At 30.8% G+C, this 26,892-nt stretch overlaps 5 protein-coding genes across 7 annotated transcripts; 1 reads left to right on the top strand and 4 right to left on the bottom strand.

The window, feature by feature from the left end:
* Nucleotides 1–479: 479 nt before the first annotated feature.
* On the bottom strand, nt 480–5,892 carry LOC137815072 (phosphoinositide phospholipase C 6-like). 2 transcript variants are annotated; one of them, XM_068618106.1, is made up of 11 exons: nt 5,731–5,892; nt 4,579–4,677; nt 4,112–4,483; nt 3,078–3,280; nt 2,818–2,953; nt 2,433–2,711; nt 2,119–2,339; nt 1,904–2,021; nt 1,482–1,634; nt 1,315–1,401; nt 480–860 (listed from the first exon to the last, which is right to left on the bottom strand). In XM_068618106.1, the coding sequence occupies exons 2-11, from the start codon at nt 4,612–4,614 to the stop codon at nt 555–557; spliced, it is 1,911 nt and encodes a 636-aa protein (XP_068474207.1). In that variant the 5' UTR covers nt 4,615–4,677; nt 5,731–5,892; the 3' UTR covers nt 480–554. The 2 variants fall into 2 exon arrangements, with proteins under 2 accessions (XP_068474207.1, XP_068474206.1); XM_068618105.1 differs by lacking the exon at nt 5,731–5,892 and having other exon boundaries at nt 4,579–4,735.
* Nucleotides 5,893–8,073: 2,181 nt separating this feature from the next.
* On the top strand, nt 8,074–11,210 carry LOC137815073 (peptidyl-prolyl cis-trans isomerase CYP19-4-like). The gene is made up of 7 exons (XM_068618107.1): nt 8,074–8,378; nt 8,483–8,561; nt 9,659–9,706; nt 9,813–9,836; nt 9,973–10,155; nt 10,272–10,347; nt 10,777–11,210. Exons 1-7 carry the CDS (start codon nt 8,223–8,225, stop codon nt 10,913–10,915), a joined length of 705 nt encoding a protein of 234 aa, XP_068474208.1. The 5' UTR covers nt 8,074–8,222; the 3' UTR covers nt 10,916–11,210.
* Nucleotides 11,211–11,704: 494 nt separating this feature from the next.
* LOC137815074 (protein EARLY FLOWERING 4-like) lies at nt 11,705–12,408 on the bottom strand. The gene has a single exon (XM_068618108.1). It carries the CDS (start codon nt 12,353–12,355, stop codon nt 11,963–11,965), a length of 393 nt encoding a protein of 130 aa, XP_068474209.1. The 5' UTR covers nt 12,356–12,408; the 3' UTR covers nt 11,705–11,962.
* Nucleotides 12,409–15,461: 3,053 nt separating this feature from the next.
* On the bottom strand, nt 15,462–19,236 carry LOC137815071 (DNA replication complex GINS protein PSF3-like). The gene is made up of 8 exons (XM_068618104.1): nt 18,977–19,236; nt 17,803–17,901; nt 17,467–17,535; nt 17,247–17,347; nt 16,718–16,810; nt 16,045–16,184; nt 15,819–15,946; nt 15,462–15,639 (listed from the first exon to the last, which is right to left on the bottom strand). Exons 2-7 carry the CDS (start codon nt 17,845–17,847, stop codon nt 15,837–15,839), a joined length of 558 nt encoding a protein of 185 aa, XP_068474205.1. The 5' UTR covers nt 17,848–17,901; nt 18,977–19,236; the 3' UTR covers nt 15,462–15,639; nt 15,819–15,836.
* Nucleotides 19,237–21,078: 1,842 nt separating this feature from the next.
* On the bottom strand, nt 21,079–25,451 carry LOC137815070 (GDSL esterase/lipase WDL1). Of its 2 annotated transcripts, XM_068618102.1 has the most exons (7): nt 25,219–25,436; nt 24,776–24,852; nt 23,815–23,892; nt 23,368–23,508; nt 22,594–22,670; nt 22,337–22,486; nt 21,079–21,493 (listed from the first exon to the last, which is right to left on the bottom strand). In XM_068618102.1, the coding sequence occupies exons 1-7, from the start codon at nt 25,322–25,324 to the stop codon at nt 21,280–21,282; spliced, it is 843 nt and encodes a 280-aa protein (XP_068474203.1). In that variant the 5' UTR covers nt 25,325–25,436; the 3' UTR covers nt 21,079–21,279. The 2 variants fall into 2 exon arrangements, with proteins under 2 accessions (XP_068474203.1, XP_068474204.1); XM_068618103.1 differs by lacking the exon at nt 24,776–24,852 and having other exon boundaries at nt 25,214–25,451.
* Nucleotides 25,452–26,892: the final 1,441 nt, after the last annotated feature.

Genomic DNA, 26,892 nt, shown 5'->3' with positions numbered 1-26,892 from the left:
AATACTTACAATATTTACAATATGTATATATATAAAATTTGTAGTGCTTTAGTTTATATAAAATGGGAAGAGGAAAGATAAAATTAAATAATATTTTACAATGTCAGTAAAAATTTTTAATTATTGTAAACCATTTTATAAATTTTTATTAGTAATATTAATAATTTTTATAGTCTCTAAAATGTCTTTTATTTAATTTAATAGTAATTAATTATTTTGAATTCTAAAAAATTATAATTTGATGATTTTTTTATGTAAAAATCAGTTAAAAATAAGTTAGAAAATATTATATTGACAACGGCAAATCTTAAAACATCGGTTTACAATTATAATTTAACTAATACAGTTTTAAAGTTGATCCATTTCAACAAAATATTATTTTTCTTTTTGTTATAATCTCGTGTAGAGTTCAGAATATATCAGTTTTTAAATTGCAACTAAAGCATGTGATGTTGAAGATTGAGAAATTTGCCTCAAAGTGTTTGTAGCCGAGTAAAGGTTGTTTCCATGGATTGTATTTTAGAACAATACAAAATGTTGAAATGAATGGTATTCTACAATTTATCTAAGGTTTCAATCTTAAAGCGCATTAGAAGCTTGACAGATTTAAATTTCCTTCCCTTGGGGTCAAACAGAGGAACTGACCGAAATCCCTGCCTTAGCTCTGATACTGGCAAACAAGTTTGTCCTGCAAAGTCATCTTTCCCCTTATCTTTGTCCTTTACTTCTATCCTAAGCAAAGCAAGCTCAGGAACCCTCAATTCAAATTTAAGTTCTTCATCCCAAACAGGATACCATGTGTCCACCTTTACACTTGTTTTCTTCTTCACACAATCACCTGGCACTCCAACTATACACACCTGTCCAACAAATTCTTCAAACACTAAGATAAATGTACAAAACATTCTATACTTCTCCTATTGTTTTGCTGGATTACATTGCTTCTTTAACACTCTTGGTTGTTGTGGATTACACTGTATCAATATTCAATACTGAAAAACTAGTGTTGGAAATCTCACATCAACTAGAAATTAGGACATTTCATAATATATAAATGAGTGCAAACCTCACTTTAAAAGCCGATTTTATGAGGTTGAATTAAACTTAAAGTCTATTTTTTAATATGGTATCAATGTCACTTTAAATTTATCCTATATTAAACTTATCTGGTCACTTGCTGTGAGGTCGTTATCGTTATCGGACCCACAAGATAACTAACATTGAATTTGATGGTAAAGAATCACTCATGCTATTAGGTTAACCTGAGTTTACAATAATATTGCTCCAAATCTATCAAATATTTGTGTAACTGACCTTTGTGTAAAAGTCTGGTGGAGAGAATCGATCAAAGTGTGTTGGACTGAAATCTAAATTCCAACCATCTCCTTTGTAGACTTTTACCTGTTGTTGAATATGAAAATGTACAGATGTTATGAAACAACTCAATTTCCTTTTAGCAAAGTGAATAAGAATATGCTTACTTTTAAGATCTCCTTCACTGGCAGTGGCTTTTTAGGATCAAACACCTCGTCATGTGGAAGTGTTCGGATTATAAATTCAGGCTTTTTAACATAACCACACCCTCCATTTGCTCTGAACATTCCCTGCATCAACCGAAGTGATTTGCCATGCCCCTGTCACAAGACAACAAGTGTTAATATTCCTGATCTTTCTAGTACTGTAAACATATGATATTTGGATAACAACATTTTGTTAGAGCTTAAAGAGCTTAAGCTTTTAGGTAAAAAAATACTCCTTGACACATTTTTTATAACAATCACGCGACTCAGTACTACTTCAATATGCATATTAGATTGCACAAGCACCATGACATAAAAGTCAATGTGCCGAGACACCATTTTATCTAAGACTTTGCTTTATTGATTTGTCATAAATTTCCAACCTGCATATTGAATGCAACCATCTGAGCTCCGTACATCCACCCTAAATGGGGCCTGAAATTTGAGGATTTGACACGTTCTCCTTTAGGAAAAACCCTGAGGATATTTTTCTGTGTGAACCTGGAAAGGATAACAATTTCTGTCAAACTTTGTCAGGTAGAGAAATGCTGATCATCTCTTCAGCTACTGCTAATGTTCAGATAAGTTTGAGAGGTACCTAATGAGGTCAGCTCCATGAGACTCAGAAGCACTTTTTAGTTTCTTCTCACTCAAACTAAGCCGTCTAACTTTAATGTCATCTTTCAATTGATCCTTCATAGAACCTTTTGCTTTCCCACCCTGGATTGTGATCAAGTGTTTGTATCGAGACACACCGAGTTGGTTTGGAATGTTATCGCTTGTGTTTATATTTTCCCGATCTCCATCACTTGCATTCCTCTGTCAAAAGAGAAAACGTGAATTCAAAGGACTAACAATTCAAATTTCACTTTTATACCTTGTTTAAAAGTGATGAAAGTATTTTTCTCTCACCTTGTCCCCAGTTTTCAGTTTAGCCACGGAATCTGACAATTCCAGTCCCCATGATTCTTCTCGTCCCCATGATTCTTCTTGTCCCCATGATTCTTTGTCAGGGAATTCAAATCCATTTGACCCAGCTTTTCTTTTGCTGATATTATCAGATTGCTGATTTTCCTTTGGTGGTTTGGTTGATATAATTATCCGGTTTCTCAATGATTCTGGTGAGGGGAATTCTGTCAAAGAATCTGTCTGCGGACAATAAAGAATTTCTCCAAGTATTTCAGATGCCATCTGCATGAATAGAGAAAAAAACAAATGGTGAAAAAGAAATCAAAAAATTGTCAAGATCCATAGTTTTTGTTTTCTTATTTAGAGGGTGATTGCAATGAGTGCTTACTTCTGCAAATTTATCCTGATGTTTTGGTTTTAGGTGGTCTTCCAAAGTAAGAATTACTGGGTAATCTGATTTATAAAAGGCATATTTCTTTATGGATTGCAGACATGTGCGTACGGAGATTGGAGTGGTAAAAGTCCTGCATTCATAAACAATATATGTAAGAAAACAATCATCCAACTCTATAAGATGAACTACTTATTCCTTTTTTTTTCCTCTGCTAAGAACTCTCACTATATATGGCTTTAATAACCAACTAGTACCTTCCATGAACCACTTTAATACCATCTTTAGTTGAAGATTTAGATGGCCATAAATCTAGTTCAATTACTCGTACACCTTGTTTCAAAGCCTCTATAATTGGCTCGTCACTGCTATCACTGGTAAGTTGATTCCCAGTCAGATAGGAATTGTGTCCCGTATACATGAAATAATGTGACAACGGAGCACTCATATCATGATGTACCTGAAAACATATATATGATTTGTTATTTATTGTCAGGAAACTACAGGCATTGACATTAAAATAGACTACATGAAACAATGAACATGTGTTGCTGTAAACTTTGTGATTTAAGAATGTTTTTTAGTATTTGGCACAGACTTCTGTGTGCAGCAAGATATATAAATAACAAATCATACATATGTTTTCAAAAATGGTCGTGATTGAACGTCAAATGTTTTATTCAAAAGATCAGCCTCTTAGTTTAGAACATCAAGTTTAATTAGAAAGAGTGGTTTCTAGTCCTCATCGTTCTTACTTCCCTACTGATCTTCCTTCTTTCTTATACTAATTCCCCTAACTTCGGTATTTTTCCATCATTATTATCTATCCGGGTATCAAAATTATAAATCCATATATAAAGTCCAATGCAAACTACAGGCATTGACATTAAAACAGACTAAATGAAACAATGAACATGTGTTGCTATAAACTTTTGTGATTTAAGAATGTTTTTTAGTATTTGGCACAGGCTTCTGTGTGCAGCAAGATTTGTGTGCTCCAAACACTATCCCCTGACCAGGCAATTTTATGCAATCAAGCAAGTTATATATAGGAACATTTGGTCCACATGTCAATCTATGTTTGTCTAGTATTTGGTATCACCTGAGTTAATTTTTCATACGCAGACAGTGTAAAGATATGTAGAAACCAGAAAATAAACAAAGCAAGACGAGGCAAGGTAGATTTAGCATTGTGCAGATGATTAATAAACTAGGAAACAGAATTTTGACATCTTGAAGAAACTGTCTGCTTCAATTTGTCAGCACTAAAACAGACAGAGAAAGTGCAAACCTCGTCATTCAAGACAGCATTGAAATCATGCTGAAGCAGAAAATCGATGAAGTCACTGAGACTTAACCCTTGTTTCTTGTATACATCAGGAGTTCTTGTAAATCTTGTTTTAGAGCTAGAACTACAACTCCCTACTAGCAAATATTTCTCAATTATTTTATCCAAATCCTCTTCGCTGCAGATATTTTCTCCCTGGTGCTCCACAATGAACTGAAGAAGCTGACTCTTATTCATTCGGTTCCCTCCTCTTGCAAACTTGGAAAAGGCTTCCTTAAGATCCAAAGGTGTTTCTGCCTTGTAAACCTCATCCTTTTTGGTCAACAAACTTAACATCCTGATCTTGAATGCTTCAATTTTCATTCTCACCCTTCCCTGCCAACACAAATATTTATCAATGGAATTGTGAAAAACCAAACATGTGTAACCAAACAACATTTACAGTCCAAGAGTAAGACAAGTGAGTAAACCTTGGAAAGAGAGCCTTTGTTTTTCTCTGGTTTCATTGGCTAAAAACCTTTGTTTCCTGTGCCTTTACTGAGGAGGAAGTTTTATTGTGCAGGTTGTTTCTGCAAAGTAGAAGAATTATATATTCATGCATCCGATGAAAGTCGAAGAAAACAAAGTAAATTAAATGTTCACACACGAGATTATTTCTTTATCTTTTTCCATGAGATTAGCAATTAAAAAAATATTAATGCATGGACCTGAATATAAAATGTAATTAATGAATGTAGTTGGAAAGATTATTTTAATTCAAGTTGATGCACTGTGCATTGTCAGATATCTGTAAAAATAATGTTTGTTATCTTTTATGACGTTCGCACACTTCTCTTAAATGATGTGTATATGGACACCGACACCATACAATATTCATAAAACATATATCGATGAAGTATTCAATTTGAACTAATCATAAAAAGTATTTTTTTATTAAAAAAAATTAAAACATAATTGTGCACGTAATTATATAATATATAAATTTTATAAAAACTATATACATATTTGTATGTGTTGTCCATATGCTATATAGGTTACTTTTACTTTGGTAATAAAATAGGACAGTACTACTACTGACTTCTTCTGGTAAGGTGGGTTATGATGTTCACATTCAGAGTAATGTTTTGTGTAAAAAATATTCAGCATTTTTACGAAGAACAATCCTATTAAAGTGAATAGGATCATACAAATGTTAAAATCAAAACATTTAACAGAGTTATAATTATAAAAGACTAATTCAAAATTGTCTATTAAACTAAATTAGCTTAAAATATTTATAGTTCTAGTAAAATAGTTCCTTAGAATTACCATTTTATGCTTTGGAATGTGTGAAATTTTGTTTGTATCGTTGGAAACTGATATCCAAACATTGCAGAAGTATGCTTTGAAGGTGGGAAGTGTCAAAGGTTGTTAGTGTTTTGGGATCAAACCTAGAATTGTCGATTGACTTGGTTAAAATATTGAGATACTTGATTATGAATTGTACCAGAAAGTCCACTAATTAAATTGCATAAATCAGTAAAATCTTATAATGAAATCGGTGCACATTGAAGGCAATGAAGGGGTGGTGGTGACATTGGAAAACGTCCCTTTCATGTTTTGAGAAAAATAAAGAAACACACCTTTGCAAGCCAATAATGTATGCCTCTGACAATTAGATTTGAAATTTTTTGGCGAAGTGTTGCAGCGAAAGCGTTGAAACTGCTACATGCATATTGGTGCAAACAAAGGGAGGGAGAAAGGTAATTGTAGTTACTTTTGGAATGGAAATCCCAAAGGGGCATAAATGCTTAGGGTTTCTAAAGTACATTAATTACATTTAATTAAATTTTAAATATCTTATCAATTTTTATTTTTTAAAATATTTGCTTTTATTAAATGTTTAAAATTTAATTTTTTTGTTTAAGTTTTTTCTTTTTTGGTACTTAAATTTAACTTTTTGTTTAAGTATTTGTTATTTAGTTTTTTGTCCTTTATCAACATAACAAAGTGATCATTACTTTTGGTCTCTTCCAACTGGTTAACAACTTAGAGTTGAAGGAGATTGGAGGAGAAAACATAAGTTGGTTGATGAGATAGATAAGTAATTAGCATGTCATGTTGTTGATGATAAAATCAAATATCAGTATATTAAACAAAAATAAAAAATATTTTAAGCATCTAATTAAAAATATTTTTAATAGAAATTCAATAAAAAAACATAAATTTATAAGATACTTAAATTAATTGGTAGTTAATTAATAACTAATTTAGAAATTACTTTATAAATTTTATTATGGTTAAATATTAGTCTATGTATCATAACACAAAATTAATTTTTGTTATTGATCCAAATTTTAGACTATCTAAATGCTTGTAGTAAATAAATGATTAGATTAAGTCATTCCATATGTAGAATTAGTTCAATTTGAAGTACCACTTCATCAATCCACATAAAGTAGTTCAATCAAAACAATAATAAATTTTGAAAAAAAAACTATCAATCTTTGAAAAAAAAACTAACAATCATTTCACATACAAAATAATCATTTTCAATCGATAATCAATTTCAATCATTTTCATACTACAAGTACTTGATAACAAAAATTAATTTCGTTTTTCTATTTTATTAATAGTAAAAATTATCTTATATACCAAATATTTTTTAGTCTTTAAAATAACATATAATTTAGTCAATATAATAATTAATTAATTTATGTTTTATATTTAGTTTCTATTTAATGTTTTCTGAATATTTATTGTTGAATATATTTTATATTTCTCAATTTATAAAAGAAATTATAACAGCCTTTAGATAAAATTAAGTATTATGTTGGTACATTTATCACTTTGTTGACTTTACAATAAAAATAAATTTTATGTTTACTGAATATCATACGAAATTAATTAATGAGTATACAGAATAATAAATAAATTATTATCAAGTTATAGATATATTTTCTTTTTTTGGTATACGTTTTAAATTTCTTATTTAAAATTTGTGTTATAGAAGATACCGCTTCAATGTGATTTTTAATGTGTATATAATTTCTATAGCAGATAGACTCTAGTAAACTATCTTCAATAAAAATGAATATATTGAATCTAATAAATATCATAATTAATGTATTATATGTGAATTTGATTGTTGGATAACATTAAATATAACATGGAGTCATTTATTAAAGTTAAAAAAGGAAAGTATGTAATTGTTAGATTAAATTATTTTATAAATTTGAAACTATTTTATAATTTTAAGCCATTGGCAAACCTACTAATTCACACTCTTAATATATATATATATATATATATATATATATTACAATTTTAAGTTTAATGTTTTATTAAGCCTTTTTTTTAAATATTATCTTAAAAAATAAATAAATAATTACATAAATTTTATTATTTTAATAGATTTATTTCTCTAATGCTAAGAAATCAATATTAAAATGAATTATAAACTAAATTATTATTATTATTATTGATAGATGGCAGATAAAGTCCTTAGCCTATTCCTTAACAAAGATGAACCAATATAGGAAATGACCAATCGCCCAACTCGTTCCATTCTCAGTAGCTCAATTCAAAACTAAAGAAATTGAATTGGTTCTTTTTGAAAAATAAAAATGATTTATGATTATTTTTTACATAAATTCTTTAAATACTTGTAAATTTATAAAATATTCATTCCTATAAAATTTCATATTTTATAAATTCTTTACAATCTAAATTACAAAAATCTTTAAAAAATGATTACATTATCGCAAAATCTTTTAATTTTTTTATTAAAAAGTCTTAAATAAAACTATAATTGAATACATCCTCAATTAAATGATTTTTAATTTAAAAACAATCCATTTATTTTGAATTAAATTGTCCTATCTATTTTTTTACTGATTAGATGGATTAAATTAGATTTTAGGTTAATAGACACTTTGAATAGTATAAATTATTGAAACTAAAAAGACTTGTTTTTTAAGGTTTTCGGAAACTAACTATAAACAGATTTAGTATAAAAAAATGAAGAACAAAACGAAAATATCCAAAATTTGATATATCAATAATTTATAATTATATTTGGTTGACAACAAACTATGTTTAGCAATTGATCGACAATTTGCATCAGCTGAGTGTAATGGCTTCCAGAGGAACTGGAACGCTGATTTGGGTGTGTCTGTTATGGCTTTTCTTCCTCTGCGCCACCATTGCTTTCTTTCAACTCCACTTGGTAGACAACAGAACCAATCAACCTTCCTCTCGCAGTAATCTCATCAAGACTCAACAGCTTTCAGTAAGAATTCATCTTCCTGCCACTCTTTTCCTTCATTCCCTTCTCTTGGGTTCAGTGGGTCAATCATAGATTGATGCAAATCAACCATTTTCCCTGCTTTCTAGGATACCCCTTTGGGACAGGATTCGGAGGGTGTCACTCACAAGGTGTATTTCGATATAGAGATCCATGGGAAATTAGCGGGTATGCTTCAGTCATTAGAAAGTTCAGTTTTTTATTTCAGATAATTTAGTGTTTCGTGTGTGCCTTTTCTTTGCATCTGTTGGATTGTGGCAATTATTTTGTAGATAATGATTTGGAATGTGATAGCAGATTGAGTGTAGGCTGCGATTTTAGATTCATTAATTCGACACATCACTCACTGATTTAAGATGGTTTGTGTTATGAGGCACTCCTTTGAGAATTATATGTAATGAATTGTGCATCAGAAGAGGTGCCCTGGTATTCTCAAGTATGGTGCAAGGAAAATAAGGGTTATTTGATTCTGAAATTGCATTGAACGTGATGAATAATTGGATGGGATTTGTATAATTTTGAGAATGAGAACGTGTGTTGCAACTTGTGTTTATACTATAGAGATATCAACATACATCATGGATTTGAAAAGAAAAGATGCCTGGGTAGTTCTATTTCACGGCAGTCTAAAATGCAAACTTTTGCAACGGATTTGCCAGCTGCCATCTGAATGGTTTAGATATAATTTTCCAAATCATTTGTACGAAAGAAAAATAAGTAGAAAAAAATGATTTTTTTTCCTTCATATCCTAAATTAGTTTTTTTTGTAATAGTTTTCTTCTTATGTTAACTTTTTGAAAAAATGCTTTTTAATTTATGTTTAAGTTAATTTTAAGAAACTTTTTTCTTTTTATTTTCTTCTCTGTAATGCTTCTAGAAAAATTTATCCCAATTGGTCGCCATAACACTTGGTCATAACCTTCTTCAAAACATTGTATGTACTGCCTTCTTGATTGCATGTGTCTTGTTAGATCATATCCTCATTTGTTGAAGAAGGTTGAGCTGGATTTTCTCCACTTTTCTGCCTTAGTTGTTGTGTTCTTTTTACGGCTTAGGGCTTAGTTATCATAGCATTACGATATGATCCCGAATGGGTCACTCAACACTAAAAATCTTGTGGTTGATTGATGTTTTGTAGAGTATGTTGGATTCCAGTTGGTTGAGTGTTAAAATTTGGTGTTGAGTTTTTTTGGTTAACACACCTCATTTTATTTTATTTATTCTTTGTTGATAAAAAATAATAAAAAATTTGTTTCTCACTTCAGGTCGCATAGTCATCGGCCTTTTTGGAAACACAGTTCCGAAAACTGTAGGTATGGTATGCTATACTATAATGAAATGCTAAAGATGTTTATTCAGAACAGATATTAGTTTCATGTGCAGGATTTGGTTACTAATCATATCATCCCTTTTGTGCAGAAAACTTTCGAGCGCTTTGTACTGGTAGCTCTGCAACTATGGTTACTTTCCTTGTTTGACTTTAAAGTGGTGCCACTACTTATTTTGCTGATAGTTTTCTCCCTTCTATATATGATCAGTTGGAATCAATCTTGTAAATTTGAACAGCGTCTCATTTCAGGAGAGAAAGGAAAGGGAAGAAGTGGGGAGTCTCTTCATTATAAAGGAAGCACATTCCACAGGATTATACCAAGCTTTATGGTCCAGGGTGGTGATTTCACCCGTGGTGATGGAAGAGGGGGAGAATCAATCTATGGTGATAAGTTTGCTGATGAAAACTTCAAGCTGAAGCATTCTGGACCAGGTGAGCTTACATGTTTTTGTTACTGGTATTACATTTATATCCATAATTATGACAATGTTCATATAATTTATATTATTGCACCTCTTCACCCTTCTTGCATGATTGTCTCCTTTCAGGATACTTATCTATGGCGAATTCAGGGCAAGACACCAATGGCTCCCAGTTTTTCATAACCACAGTTAAAACGAGCTGGTAATTTTTTATTACTTATTTTGCATACTCTCGAAAGTTGAATAGTATTAACTTGTGACAACCTTACTGTGAAAGGTATAAATGTGAATTTTTCTCAATGGTTTTATTTTCTTTTAATAAAATGCGATTCTGGGTTTGGTGGAAAAGAAAAGTTTATTCCATTTTGTGCACAAGCATAATCTCAGTTAGAAAGGTCCATTTTCCTTTCACTTATCAGGAAAGGATTTTATTTTGAACATAAATGAGTATAAAGCTGAACTTCTTAGACATTCATGATTCAACTTCCTAATATAGAATAGACGCTTTCTAACATTTATGTATAAGAAAAAAGAGCCTAAGATGAAAAGGTAACTTTTCAAGTTTGTATGTATGACTACTGTTGGGGGCCCTTTTCAACAAACTCATATGCCTCCATTTGTTTCTTGGAAGGCTGGATGGACGCCATGTTGTATTTGGCAAGGTAATTTCTGGTATGGACGTTCTGTACAAGATTGAAGCAGAAGGAAGTGAAAGTGGCTCGCCTAAGAACAAGGTCGTCATATCAGACAGTGGAGAATTAACTTCCTGAGATGGTTTATTTATACAAGTTGAGATTGATTCTACTGTGTTAACAAGCCAGCTTTGCCCAACACCCTGATTCACAAACTCTGTGCATATTTCATCATTCAGATATTCGTGTAATTTAAGTCTGGATTGTTGTTTTGCATGTTTGTTTCTCTACACTAGTCTTGCTATAAGGGAAGAAAATTTATTAGGGATTGCTATAGTGGGGATACTCATTAACAATATACATCAGGCTGTGGTCTGTTATCTGAACTTTTCTTATTTTATAGGTACGAGGATAAATTATTTATTCAAGTGCATCATGTCGTGTCCTCAGCTACATTCCCCACTTCCACCACTGCAATTTAAATCCAAATTACAAATGCACCATAATAAAATAAAATAATATTAACAAATTGTTATCTTTTACCTTGTCCTGTGAAAAAGGCAGAGGTCATCATTATTCAGATTTTACACAAATATGATATTGCACCACTCCTTTAAATGGTCACTTTTTTCCACACTATTTTCTATCTAAGCAAACTGCATCAACCCAGGACCAAATAGTAACATAACTTCGAATTGAGATTTGAACTTTTGATCTGTCACATTATAAGAGGCTACTTTCTTCAGGTAGATTCAACTTAGTCTTGATGTGGTTAGTTAGGCACTGTGAATTTTAGATCTTTCAAAAATGTTGTGTTGTAACCTCACTGTTGATGATGGTCAAGTAAAGAGCAAATAACTGGTCTTTTCTCTATAAGCAAAAATACAGATATGAATCTTCCATTCACATGCAATGAACAAGAACAAGTTATTATCCAATAAAAAGTTAATTTATTGATTTAGAAGTACAGAGAGAGTGAAGTAACTGAAAGGTACAGTAGTAGAATGTGTAGAAAGAAGTAAAGAGGACGATATAATGCTTCGCTTTTCACCGTCCTTATTGACAATTGATGAGGAAAGAAAGCCCAAAATCACCATCACAAATCTTCATCTTCAACAACAGACACAGACACATATATAGATAGAGAGACAGACACAATTAAAAAGGAAGAAACCATGAGTGGCTTTATTTGGAAGGGGTTTTGGAGCGGTGTTGGCAAACGTTTGTGAAATTGGAGTTGAGATCAGAATAGAGAGAGACAACCTTCGAGATGTTGCCGTTGAGTTCCTGAATGAGGGACACGTTTTTTACCATGTTGTCGTGCATCCGTGACTGCTGGTTCTCGTTCACCTGCTGAATCAGTTGCCGGTTCCGGTCCAGCACCGACTGCACCTGACGGAACCCCTTGTTCAGGGACGCCCACGCCTCCGTGTCGCCGTCCTCCGACTCCCCGGTGGTCGTGCTCACCGTGGTGGCGGCGGGGTGGTGGCTGTTGTGGCGGCGGAGGTGCTTCTTGGAGCGGGTGTGGTTGGAGAGGTCTTCCATGGTGGAGTCTGCGGCGGAGCAAGATGAGTTCATGTGCTGTGCATGAAACACAGAGACGACTCAACCAAGTCTTGTTGGTTTACACATTTTGTGACTTCACAAGGGACGGGGCAATGCTATATATACACACCACTGCAAGGGCAAACATGTCATTGCCTAATTTTAAATTTAACTCGTAAAACTATTTTAATATATGTTTTTTATAAAAAGTCTTTCACCATATCTGATTTTGTTTTAAATTGCTTCATCACCATACGTTCTTTTTAAGATTTTTCTTACAAATTCCTTCATTTTTCCTTGTATTTCAGTTTTTTATAACTTAAAAATTAAATAAATATCATAATTATTTTTATTTATTTATAATTAAAATGTTAAAATTCAATGAGATTTCTTTTAAGACCTAGTTGTTAGTTTAAACTTAAAGATACTCCAAAATTTGGTCAAAACAATTTTCATCAATCTTTGGTTTGATTATGAAATTTATATGTATTTGTTTTTTTATTTAAAATGTAATAATTAAAAGGACAATTTTTTCTTTTTATTAAATATTTGAACTCATTTTAATCTTGAGAAAATATTGTTATTTTAATTTCAGAGAGAGATAATAACAAAACTATTCACTATCCATTGGCGCGTGCAGCACACCTACAGATGGAAGATAGATCTAGGAAGAAAAAGTCAAAAGTTCAATTGAATACTACTTTAGGCCCACTTTACATGAGTGTTTTGTACTTCATAAATCTTTAATCAAATCACTATTCAATTTAATTCCTAATTTATTACACACTCAAATATCTAAAAAAAAATACAAACATAAAAAAATTATATTACTTTTCAAATAATTATTATAAAACCCTATAATTTATTGTAACGATACTTTATAAAATTATTAAAAGGTATATTTTTGTGAACCCTGGACGAAAAAGGTTTAATTACAATTTTTTAAATCTCTTGATCGAACTAAGCACGTCTTAGTTTTAACTTTTTTTTACTCAATTAAAATTTTCCCATTTTTAAAATCAAGTTTGTCCATTTTATCAAATTTTCATCTAAGTATTCCAAATTTACAATTTTAATCCAAATATGTAGAGTTTTATAGTGAGTTTAGAATACAAAATATCTTAATAGTTTAGAAGTAGTATAAATTTAATAAAATTCGAAGGATTTTAATGTAAAGTTAGGATTTCAAAAGGAAAAGGTGGGTGTTTTCTATGTTGCCTCAAAGTTTTAATTATAGAGTTTTTGAATAAAAATAAAATATTTGTAACTCAATTCGAAATAATAGATGAAAATTTGAAAATCGTAGATAAATAAAAGTTATTCCAATATCAAATTTGAGAGATATCATTGTTAGGGTCAATCAATACATCTGAAATATTAAAGTCAGTATTCTGATACAATTTTATTTTTAAAAGACGTCTTAATAAGTTGAAGGAGGAAAGAATGTATAAATTGTTCTTCCTATCGACTTCTGAACGATTTGAGATTGCATGGTTAGAATCGGAATAAAAGTAAACTTTTTAAAATAGAAAAAAAAATGTTAAAACTCGAGTAATGTGAATTAAAATAAAGTTTTAGGTTATTTATATTAAAAAAAAGTAGTGGATGCTCGTAGAAAATGCAGAAGTGAATCTATGGGTGGTCCATTAAAAAAAGGTAAAGAGAAGAAAATGTTGAGGAAGTTGCACGCGGCAAAGGTGAGAGTGGGGAAAGCATTAGGTTGAAAATATCTAAAGGATTGGATGCAAAAAGCGAAAAGTGCATTGCCACGAGGACTAAAAGAAGCATGCTTCTGCCTCCGTGGATTGGAAAGTGCATAAAATATCTAATTTCATGTCTCACGCGCCACACAACTGAGATAGATACACCAAAATATCTCCCACAGTTGTTAGGCCTAAAAAGGAAAAAAAAAAAAAGATGGAAGACGAATATATACCTGCAAACGAAAAAATCAAGAAGGGAACATATTTGGTCCCAACACAGAAAAGAACCTTACTAGTTATAGGGATAAATTATGTTATCAATTTTATTCACTCTGTCATTGTTTACTTCATCAACTACATTCAATTTCAACCAAAATATCTTGGATCAAAAAATATCTTCATAAACTTTCCTTTTTTTACTTTTCAGTGTCTTTTAATTTTGGTTATCTTTTTTAAGTATTTGAGAAAGAAGGTAGAAAAGAAAAGAAAAATAAAGTTGTTTGAATGAAAAAGAAACAATATTAAGAGGATGAGTAAATGAATGAAAGATTGTAATTGATTTGGTTAATGTAATAAAACAACTTTTTTTTATCAGCATAATAATAATAAAACAACTATATACATATAAAAATAATTTGATATAAAAATATTTTAAAAAATATAAATTAAAATTAAAATATTGTTATAAAATTTAATAAATAACAAATTATATTTCAAAATAAAATATATATTAAAATAAATTAATTTATAAAATATCAAAATTTAAGCTAATAAAATTTATCTTATTTATTAATTTAACATTTTAATTTCAATATAATAAAATTCTAAATATAATTATAATAAAATATAATATATTACATTAAGAGACAATTGATTGCATTAAAAAATTTAACCGATTATATACTACTTCCCCTTCAAATCTCTCTTCATTTGAAAAGAAAATTTCTCGTCAATTTCTCATCAATAACGATATTTTAATTTTCGAGATTTCAACTTTATTGTCTACTTTTTTCCTTTATCTGAACACATTTTCTCTATGTTTCTCCGCTTGAAAACAAACACGCCATAAATTTAATTATAATTAAAACTGGACTATCCTTTTCATAAATATTTTTCAAAAACTAAAATTAGTTTATATGTATGTATATACACACTCATTTGTAGAAAGTTATTTTATACAAACTATTAAAATATTTACTTTTAATCCGTATATAAGTTAATTTTAAATTATTTAAAAATATATTTTTTATTTCTAAAGTGTTTATGAAAAAGTGTCTAGATAGACCCTGAATTGGCATCTGTAAACAAATTCTAGAGAATTATATTCATGTAGGGTAAATTGTTATGTTTTATAACTGTAATAACCCATTCGTGTACCAAACTAATCGGTAAGATAAATAAGTGGAGACTTTTTATAAAAAAAAAACACAGCAAAGGGAATGAAATTATTAAATTAATCTGTTGAATGTAAAAACCATGGTACCATTCAAAGAACATTCTTAGGCTGTTATCCTTTTTCTCAATACAACCTGTAAACACCCTGTTAGGGGCCACCTAAGTACATTGCAGGGACAACCCATGATCAGTGGTATGGTACAGAGGATTCAACTATCACTGGCACACAAGATAGCCACAAGTGGTCAGTAAATTCACTTCTATGTTTATGTATCAGTAATTGGAAATTACAATACAACACATTTTATTTGTATTAAGTCTACATGCACATTAAAATATTGACATTTTTATACCTATTCAGAATAAATATCATAACATTGGCATAAACAGATGCTTACAAGGTTAAAGCCAATAAACTATTCAGTGGATTTTCTCTTTTTTCCCAGAACAGAAGCTATCTGAAATCTGGGCCCTCCCATTCGCCACTTCTTGAAGGATGCCATTGCGGATTGAGCGGTCTCATACACTACATCATAAAGGATTAGAACAAAAATTAAATTGAATATCTCAAGAGGGAAAGAGATGTGACCACACAAGTTTCATTTAGCAAGGATAACGCCTCACAGTTGATCTCTTCTTTTGTAAGAATAGTCCAAAATTTGGAACCAGCAGGAAATGCTACAGAATGTGCCTTCGTGAGAATTTCCTTATACCTACTTTTAAAAGCAGACAACAGCAGAAACCCAATGGTTCGGTCGCCAACTCTGCCATAAATGGAAAATAAATCAAGAATGTACACAGAACATGTTGCCAATTTTGAGTAAAAAGGTCAGGAAATTTGTCAGGAAATTTGTGGTAACGCCGGAAGGAAAAAAATTTGTAGCATGGATACTCTCCCTTAAAAATCAAAACCACATATCATATTCTCTGTCCTGTTTTATTAATGTGTTATGACGAATTAAGGGCCGAGTTGCTGGACCAAATCCAATTTTTGAACATTTGGCTATCTTACATTTATCAGGTTGACTGAACTCATGACGGAATTTGTGATAATAAATATTTGAATGAGATGCTGCATGAACCATGTAACACCAAAAAGCTTCAGAATCCTAGGTCCAATCTAGATATGACACGTGATACATGACAGCTACATACTATCATCCTAGACAGAAATAAAATATTTAATCAACAAAATATGAGAAAACAGTAAAATAAGTCAGTTAAATTTAAACCGAGAGAAATAAAAAGCTAGTTCAGATCATGCAAGCAAGAAAATACAAGCATAAGCAAGACTTACATGGGTGCTATCTTGCAACCAAAATCATAAAAGAATGGACATCTGGACCTCAGATCCACACCGGCCGAATCAGCTTGGATCTCTAGCCTTGTTCTGAAGTCAAACATCATCAAATATAAGATTAGGAAAAAAATGTGATACTTTCGAGACATCAAAATTCCTCTAGTACAGCTTGATATAAATGGTAATGCAGCTTAGCATACATATGCAATATCGGTTCTTAACTATTTCTTTGAAAGCCATGTGCATTGATTATTGAATTTGTTGTTACCCAAAGTTCCATGCAACAACATGCACTGATTATTAAAACCAGCATGAAAATTGGGGATAAGAAAAAAATGAGGCTCCAAAATCCATTTTGAAGCCCATGAGGCAAGATATTAACAGGAAATGTCTGCCAAAACATTTCAGGCGCAACAGAAATAGAAGTATACTTAAAGAGTGCCTCTGAACTCGTCAGCGTCATGCATGCTCCATTATATGATAAAAAGTACTCATAAGTAACAAAAAGATGGTAAATAACCACTACTTTTGATCAAAACAAGAGGGAACGTTGACTGATACTGCCTGTCTCATCTGTAACTCGTGAGCAAGCCAAAAAGGCAATTCAACTTTTGAACCTGTTTCAATCTGAAAATCAAACAATATAATGTCAAGTCAAATTACTAAGCTTACAGAGCAGGTATCTAGTGCCACTGCAAATAATTCTTTCTTTTGGAAATCTAAAAATGAGTGTGAATGGCTCTTACAAAGTCCATTGCAGAACTGGGATCTATTCCAACTCCAGATGCAGCTTTCTGAAATATAACTGACACAATCTGTGACCAGAACATATCAAACCGTAGTATTAGAATAAGAAATTCAGGTTGCATTCTGTATCTTAATTGTATAGACGATGAATTGATAGTTGATTTCTGTTAAAATTAGCAACAACGTAAAACATCATGCGTAACAAAATCTTAAGAATAACTCCCCTATAGAAAAGCTTTTCCCTTAATTATAAAAACTCGAATGTTCCAAAACTGTTATTCCCTTGCATATCAATTGGCAGCAGATTTTGAAAAAATGAAGAATCTGAAGCCTACCCCTTCTTCCATAACAATATCATCAATATCATAGTAGTTAGTCATCGTATCCTCCTGCCTGCTGCTTCTGCACTTCCCTTAACTCATCGAAAGTGTGAACTGAAAATTAAAAAAAAAACGTTTGAAATATGCCATACATTTAAAAAAATATATATGAGATAGTTATTCAAAAAGAGAAACTCTAACATTATCATTCCTTTTTAAATCTAATGGTTTTAACGAGTAACTTATCTTAATCATTAGAACTCATGAAAATGAAAGGTGAAATTGGAAAGCGTCTCCTTTAGAGCTACTCTTAGAATGACTAGTTCCCTCTTATTTTTTATTAATAAAAAAAAACTTCTCTAACTAACCATAAAGACAACAAAATCAAGCAAACAAAATCCGAATCTGTTGTTCAAATGACAAAACTTCATTCACTAGTTTTGATGTTTTATAAAAACTGAACTATCGATATGAAACACGCCAACAGCATCTGGTGCTGCACTTCAATTAAAAAGAAACTCATAACCACAAAACATTGAAGTGTGCATATCATATGGAAAAGGGGGGAAAATAACTTTCAAAAAATAATAAAACAAGAGTAATCAGTAGTAGAGGAAGCAGTGGAGAGTTGAATCGAGCAAAGCAAAAACGTAAATTCTAGTTGAAAGTTGAAATTTGTTTCTACAATTAGGATCTCAATCTGAAGCTGTGGAACTCGTTACTATCAAACAGAAGAAATTTAAGCCAAAAAAAACCTCCTTTTCAATTCGAGACATCAATATGAAACCAACCCAACACCCAGACCTATTACACAAGTCAAGGCCGAAAATCTCACAGCCAAAAATCATAAAAACCATCAATGTCGTGGAATGATGCCAGCACCATTGTTAATTCGTCAGTATTTTACCTTAATTAAATAATACTTCTTCTTTCTAGACAGATTGTGGTTGTACACAGGGAACGACCATCCCAATTTCCAGAAAAGCAAAATAAAAAAACATGAAAAGAATCCAGCTTCAACCTTACCTCGTGTGTACATAAGTATTTGTACAAAGTTTCGTAACATAAAGATGGCAAGCAGAGGATAATAGAATTTAGAAGATTTGAATCTTGGATAAATACTTGAACGCAATTTTGATAAGAAGACATCGGTTCGGTTATGCATTAGATCTTAAAGAAGGAAGTGCACCTGAGCTATGGCGGAGTGAATCGTGCCGCCGCGAGAGACTGACAAAGTGAGCAGACACGACAGCTACTGCGGAGTGCTGATTAGGGTTACTGTGATAGTGAGTTAGGGTACGAAATTGGAGATCGAAGTAACGAAAACCAAAGTGAAAGAATGAAGTGGCGAAGTGATTAAGATGAAAATGAAAAAGGGAAGGCGTTTGATTTTGGGGAAGAAAACTAGGGTTTGTTTTTCTTGCAATTTTTGTGATTTTGAATATTGGCGCGTTTTCAAAATTTCAGTTTTAGTGATGGCGCGTTTGAAATTTGTCGTATACGGATTAGCCGCCTCCGTGCAAAACTACATAAAAAAAATCATTCTCGATTTTAATTTCAATTTTTAATTACAAAATTGTTACTTATTTTTATTTTGTTTTCTATTTTTAATTATTTGGAAAACCCAACTTTTCTTCTCAACGTTTGCATTATAAAATTTTAAAAATATTAAGCAAATTAAAATTAGGATCACTATTTTGTAATTTAAAATAAAAACATTATTTTCAACATAAACCAGCTTCAAGCTTTCAAACAATACAAATCTAATCACGAGAAGTACAAAAAAAAAATATTAAATGCATCCATTGTTAAAACTAATTTCATGATTTCTATGAAATTTATGTTTAAATTTTTTTTTTGGAAAATATTTTGAAAAATAAATGAATTAACAAAGTTAGTGAGTTATTTTGAACTTGATTACCACGAAATAAGAAAAGATCAATTTAGTTAGATATATTTGAGAGGTAACCTATGTTACTCTTAGATCAAAGAGCACGTTACTTTAGGATTTAGAATTTAAGATTTTTAAAATATTTCACGAATACTTTTGTAATTACACATGAATGTAGGGGTGGAAAAAGAAAAATGTAGAGGTGCTAAAAGAAACACTTCATTTCTTTTTGGATTAAAAGATAAAATATGAGAGAAAGAAAAGAAAAAAAATTAAATTGAGTATTTTAATGAAAAATTAAATAATTTTTTTTTTATTATAATAAAAAAACATAAGAATTAATAACAATTACTAACATAAATGATTCTATTAAAAGTACAAACATAATTAATTATGATCTTACAAAGTGTAACATTTATTGTGTAATATTGCTATTTAATATATATATATATATAATATTTTAGAATATGTCTTGATATATCATTTGATTATATATAACTTTTTGTGTGCAGAAAATTAATGTAAGATTTTTCATGTTTTTAAATCTGTAGTGGTTTTATATGTTTTTATTTATTTATTGGTTGTGTGTCTTTTCTTGTTTTCTCCACCCTAAAGCATTAAAAAGATAGACAGAGTGAATAGGATGTTATCATTAGTGAGGCTGGTGATGACAGCACACCAAGGTACTTAACCATGATCCAGTTGGTATGGATAAAAAGGTCTAGGCCAAGCTATTAATGTAACACATTTAGCCTCTGCATCACTGTAAAAGCCATCGCAGTCTCCAAATGGTGCAGCCTTTGTATAGTGACATATGGCATATGCTCATTTTTTTCAATCACATTCTACAAAACAAAAGCTTCTGCTATTTTACATTTTACTTTCACAGATTCTACTGTCATTTAAAAAATATAAGTAGATATCTATTATTAAATATTTCCACAGATGTGTACTCTATTTATAACACTGTTTTTATATGTGTAATGCATCTAAAGTTGTAGTTATTGTAAAAGTTGCAATCAAATTTTCTTATGGTTGACTATAAGTGGCTACTTTGTCCCTTCCCACATGTATGAGAACAGAAAATAGCCACGTCAAATTTCTAAATTCTTCTAATTTTGGAGTTCAAGTTCATCAGTTATATTAAAATAAGATATTATTGTTTTCAAAAACTTTGTAAGATCAGCCTAAGCAAAAAACTGTCTAAATTTGTATTTTAAGGTTCATAATTTCACAGTTTTTTTTTTTGCAAGGCTCTTAATTTCTATAACCAAGGTTAAGTTTTGAAATAATGAATTGTCTCATTCCTTATACACTCCAGATTCATAATAAACTCCAAATTCTATATTTTACCAATAAAATCTGCAGATAGATATGGAAGAAAGAATCTATTGAACTAATTTTCAACTGAACCATCATAAAATAACATAGATTATCTAAATTATAGGGCAATACTATCACCAAATAGTTAATGAAGATGTCTGATAAAAATGTAAATAGTATATGAAACTACTAAATCATGTGGGATTTGGCAGACAGAGATTGAGTCCTGAATGGAGGTCAGAGCAAATAGATATTATTAAAGTCGATAACCTAACAACCTAATCCCACTGAATCTCTCTGTAAAAAGTCCACTCAGAAGGATTCAATGTAGTTTTGCCATCAGCAGCAACCAGATCATATGGTGAGTTTTCTGAAAATTCAGTGGACAAGGATTTCCAGTGGAGGCAAGGCTCCCAGTCAGCTTCCTTAAGCACGCTCAGTATCTCTTTCACAACGATTTTGCTTCCCTCAGCTGCTAAATGAATACCATCACTGCAAAATTCATTGAAGATGACAACAAATTATAAATATTGTCTAGGTGAACTTGTCTGTTGACATCATTCTCATTCACATGTTATGACTGACTATGGTAAAAGAAGGTTGTTCTTTAATATATTTCACAAGACATTACTATAAACAACAATTTCAAGCATAAGGAGATAAAAAAGTATCATATGAACTTTGGTTTTAGCATCCTGTGACTTTATTGTCAACTCTGTTCTATATTTTTTTTAGAACTAAACATGGAGTGCAGATAAATTTTAGAGAAAAAATTCATTTGGTCCGTGGAAGGTTTGGTTTACATCACTTTGGCCCCTAACTCCCGAGAGATACGTGCATCAATTAAATGTCTCAGACATGGAAATTAACACAGAAATCATCCTTGGATTTAGGGACTAATTGGATGGCATATTTCTATATTATTGAGGATCTAATGTCAATTAATTTAGAGAACATGCAATCTCCAACTTTCCCATAACTACATTAATATCATTTATCTATTAAGATCAAAAACCAAATCAATGTCATTCCAATCTTTCAAGGATCAACACTAAATTTTATGGACATGAAAACCAGTGAATTGAAGAGGAAATGTCACAACTTACAAGCAAGTGATAAATGCAGGTTTAAATTAACCAAAAGATTGCATCAGTCAACATGCCTTTAAGATGGAAGATTGCAGGCCTAAATCATCTTGCAAAGAAAACAAAATACTGGCGAAGAGCAACTAAAGGATTTGGGTATTAAACAATTAGACTGCAACATCACACCATTCTGAAATCTCATAGTATTTGAGAAAAATAAAAGATAAATCGTGGAGGTAAGGAAGCTTACGTAAAACAAGCATTCCTCCAGTCATCTCTCTTTTGTAATGCAGTAAAAAGATCAACAACTTTGACATCCAGTTCCTTGCATAGCTTAATACAAGCTTCTGAGTAGCTTTGGCACAATTCATTGGTTCTTACCAACTCACTAAGAACTCCACTGATTAAGAAAGGGAAATAAAAAGCTAAGATTGGAACTTGGTGATTATCTGAATATATGTACATTGCAGAATTGAAAATGTGAAAGAAAATATATCTTCAGGCTACCTAGTGTTTCCACGCACTTTTTCCTCATTGACAGGAGGACAACTGAGAACAATGATCCGTGTCCTTTCAGATAGACCCTGACAGTCAATATGGTCACGTCAAATTACAAATAATAGTTTCACTTTCAAAAATGCATTTATGATCATCATAGTAGGCAAAGAACATCATGTCTAAGATCTATTTTTCTTCAGTATAGAAGTTACAATCTGCTGCGTTGCTGCAAATCATTTTTCAGTTTTTTCATAGATATCTTTTTCTTTTAGGTGTTTTCTCTATTCATATTTACCCAATTCATTTGACTTGGTAATATGTGGAAAAGACATTAAATGAAATAGAACAACATGCAGCCTCTTTCAAAGGGTGTTCACTATTATCCACAAACTATACTTTCTTGACACCTCCTCGTCTTAATTCTCCAACCGACATGTTAAACTATCGTCCTCGCGCAACTAAATTCCATAACTGGTACGAATCATATTTGATTTATGTTAATGAGTAATGTGGGAGTAACAGTTTTGGAGAACCAAGGATAGACAAGATATACATGTGATGATGGCTGGTTTTTCATCTACATTACATTATGTTTGTCAACAGAAGGTCCTTCAATAAATCAATTTATTTCCTAAACCTTGACATTTTAAAGAAATGGTTTAGCTTTCATATTGACAAAATCAAGAGTTTAGTGCTCTGTGTCTTGAAGAGAACATATCAGTCTCTACTGAAAGGCGATGTGCACTAATAAAAAAAAACAAGTAATTAACATAGCAGAACTACCTGAATATGAATCAGAATCTTTCTCATGTTTTCAATATATTCAGGAAGAGGAACATGAGGGCCTAGGCCAGACGAATGAGGACCCATGGAATCATTACCTCCAAAATAAACTATCACAAGAGAAGGCTGGGTTGCAGCATCCTGGGGAGTCAGATAAATCAAATTATATAACGTAGGAAGGATAATAGGCTACAACAAAGGAATTATTTAAGAATGAATTGTGAGAGCATAAAGTTAGCAACATATATCCCACATGGAAATTAAAATACATTAAGAACCAGAAAAGGATCATGTATTATTTCAAGAAATTGTGTGCTATGACCCATACATCATTTTAAACTAAAGCATAACACAATCAAACATAAGATAAAGTGAAGAATAGCTACATCAAATGCATAATTTTAGTTGAGTTCTGTCATGTGAATGGTTGCTTTTAAAGTACAATACCTTTGGGAAAACTTGATCCATGACTTCGAGGGCACGTCGAGAGTTCCACCCATAGTATCCTCGCAACACTATGTCAGCCTACAGCAAGAATTTTGTATCATCATGACTTAAAAATGACCATTCTCAATAGTTCACTAGTGAAGGAAAAACAAAAAGAAAAAGGTTCTTGATATGGACACACTCCCACAGAAGAGAGTGCATGCGTATTTAGATCAACTATTTACACACACTTGTGAAATATAAATGCCTGGATACAGTCTTTGCACAGGCTTTCTACTTGTAATCATCCAGAGCCTCGTTTAGGAGGGCATTAAGAAGGGTAAATACAAAATTTGAAGGCATGACCAGGACAAAGACAGTCATAACCACAAAGGAAGTCAACCAAAATGAATTCATTTGGCTCAATTTTGATAAACTTTTAATAAGCACGTGTAGGAAAAGAAAAGAAACGAAAAACTATAAATCAAGCTTCTCTCACAAGTTATTATCAACTTATGGACCTCAACAGTCTTGGATGATGTTGGACCTTTTTCATAAGCTAATGTTTGTAACTTTATTTTAACAAATAGAGATGTTAGATTCATTTTACTGCATTACTTCCTCTTATTTTCTTCTCCTACGAGTTCACGTAAACATTGCCCAAATGAGGGAATACTTAGCCATGTGCAATGATGGTAATACTTCCAGAGAAGTCAATCATGGTGTCACACTTGAATCAACAATAATTCATGTACAGAAGTAAATTCATTCAAATTCACTTCTTTGTTTGAAATATTATACTCAACTAATGAGACAAAAAGTCAAAGATAAGATAAGTGACTAAACTGGAATCCTTTAGAGCAAATGACATGAACATTAGAAAAAAGACACAAATTTAATCCCTCAATCTCGTTATAATTAGTGAGAAAAAGAATTATTTTGATGCTAATTTTCATCATCGAGGGATTAAAGAGTTAAATACCTGCTGCAGTTGCGGTTTGAATTGCAGGAAATTGCAAAGAGATGCAGCCACAATTGCGCAGACAAACACCCAAAAACCTTAAAAGAGTCGAGGCCAAAATTTCAGTGGCAGGACATTTTTTAAAACCTTGCTTCCCATTCCCATATGGAAAAACATCTAATCACGTATGTTTGATCCCAATTTGCACAAAAATGCAAAAAGGTTTTAAATTGAATAATTGGTAAGCGCCACTCCAAAGAAAAGTGAAAGAAAAAAAAAGAGTAGCAGTGAGGTTGTTGAGAAAACCACGTAACATGACATATACAATATGATAGATGTGATGCAAGGATGCATGTGATGATGCTGCAATTGTAATGGTACTGTAGAAGAACAATGGAAGAAAGGAGTGTTGAGGGGTAAAAGAAAAGACAATAAATGAATGTAGTTGAAGGAAGGTACCTTACGAGAGTAGATGTCAGAAAGATGGGCGCCCCAACCGCCATGGCCGAAACTAAGCTGAACGATGGAGGATCCGAAGAGAACAAAGTGGGGTCTAGCAGGTGCAACCATGTCTGAGATTGAGATTAAGAATGAGAGAAAAAGAGAGAAAAGAAAGTGAGTGTGGCGTGTAGAAGAGAGGAAGTGAGCGTTTGTTCCTGTGCTCGAGGAGGGTCAAACCAGACATTGTATTTATAACATCCTAAACCAAACAAATCAAACTCTCATTGGTTATGGTTAAAAGTCTTCCTCTTTAACTTTTTCTGCTTCTAGAGAAAAGTTTTGTTGAGACTAACATACCTTTAACACTTTTTACAATAATATAATAATATTTTTTAATTAAAAATAAAATATTATTTTATTAAAATATAAAGTATATGTTTTTATTGTTAAGGGTGTTGACCATTTTCTATATACTCTAAAAATATTTTTAATACCCACAATTTTCAATCATGATGTAATGAATCTCATTAAATATTACTTTTGATCTAGGAGAGCTAATATTTTATTAATGAACTTACATGAAAATTATTAAAAAATAATTATATATTTAATTATCTTAAATACTAATAGAGTTGTTGCATTTATGGTTATGACTAATGTTACATAAATGTTTCGTAATCTATAAAATATTTGTCTTAATTATTGTGAAAAAATCATTAATGTTATTTAATAAATGTTTTGTAATCTATAGAATATTTGTCTTAATTACCGTGAGAAAATTATTGATGTTATTTGATGTGTCAGTTTAGCTGAAATTTCCAAGTTGTATAGTGACGACTAACATAAAAAAATTTATAAAAAAAAAATACTAATTAAAGTTTATGTAAATTATTTTGTTTAATGTGAAACTTAACGGACTATTTAATCAATTTTAATATTTAACATATTTTATGCATATAGATATATATGTTTAGACTGTACTTCATATAGTTAATAAATTAGTTAGTAATTTATAATTTAGATTGATAAATATATAACTTTGTGGTAAGGTAACTTAAAATAACTCTTCTAAGAAGTTTTTAAGGTATAAGCTATATGCTAATTCACTTGTATAATGTAGCTTATTTTATTTTTAAAAAATATATTTAATATATTTTCTTATTCTCTTTATTTTATTTTTATTTATTATTATCTATTTTAAATTTATGACTATTACAATATTTTTAATATTTATTAAATTACTTTTTCATTTTTATGTATTACAAGTTGAAGTAAAAGAATATTTAAAAATTATATAATTATACAAAAAGAAGGTATATATGTGAGAGCTTAGTTATATATTTTTTAGCATGAGTTTGGTTTGACCTACATATTTTTATATTTTTTTTCCTTTTTATGCAAACTTTCATGTGATGAATAGTGGTTGAATTTCGAGATGTTAATCTATCTTAAATGTCAAAGTAAGTAATGATGTCTAAAATATAAAATTTAATAAAAAAAGAAAATGTTTAAAAATTGGAAAATAAGAAATTTAATGTAAGATTCATTTATATTGAACAAGTAAACGTATTAAATTTTTAAAAAAGTAAATAAAAATTAAATTTAATTAATAGATGGATTTATTTAAATTAAATGACTTGTCAAAAAATTATATTTAATTTTTAAAATATAGACAAAAGTACTAAAATTTTAATAAT

This window comes from Phaseolus vulgaris, chromosome 1 (assembly GCF_000499845.2).
Source record: "Phaseolus vulgaris cultivar G19833 chromosome 1, P. vulgaris v2.0, whole genome shotgun sequence".
Taxonomy (NCBI): domain Eukaryota; kingdom Viridiplantae; phylum Streptophyta; class Magnoliopsida; order Fabales; family Fabaceae; genus Phaseolus; species Phaseolus vulgaris.
The sequence above is the reverse complement of the archived record's forward strand: the minus strand, read 5'-3'. Positions and strand labels throughout refer to the sequence as shown.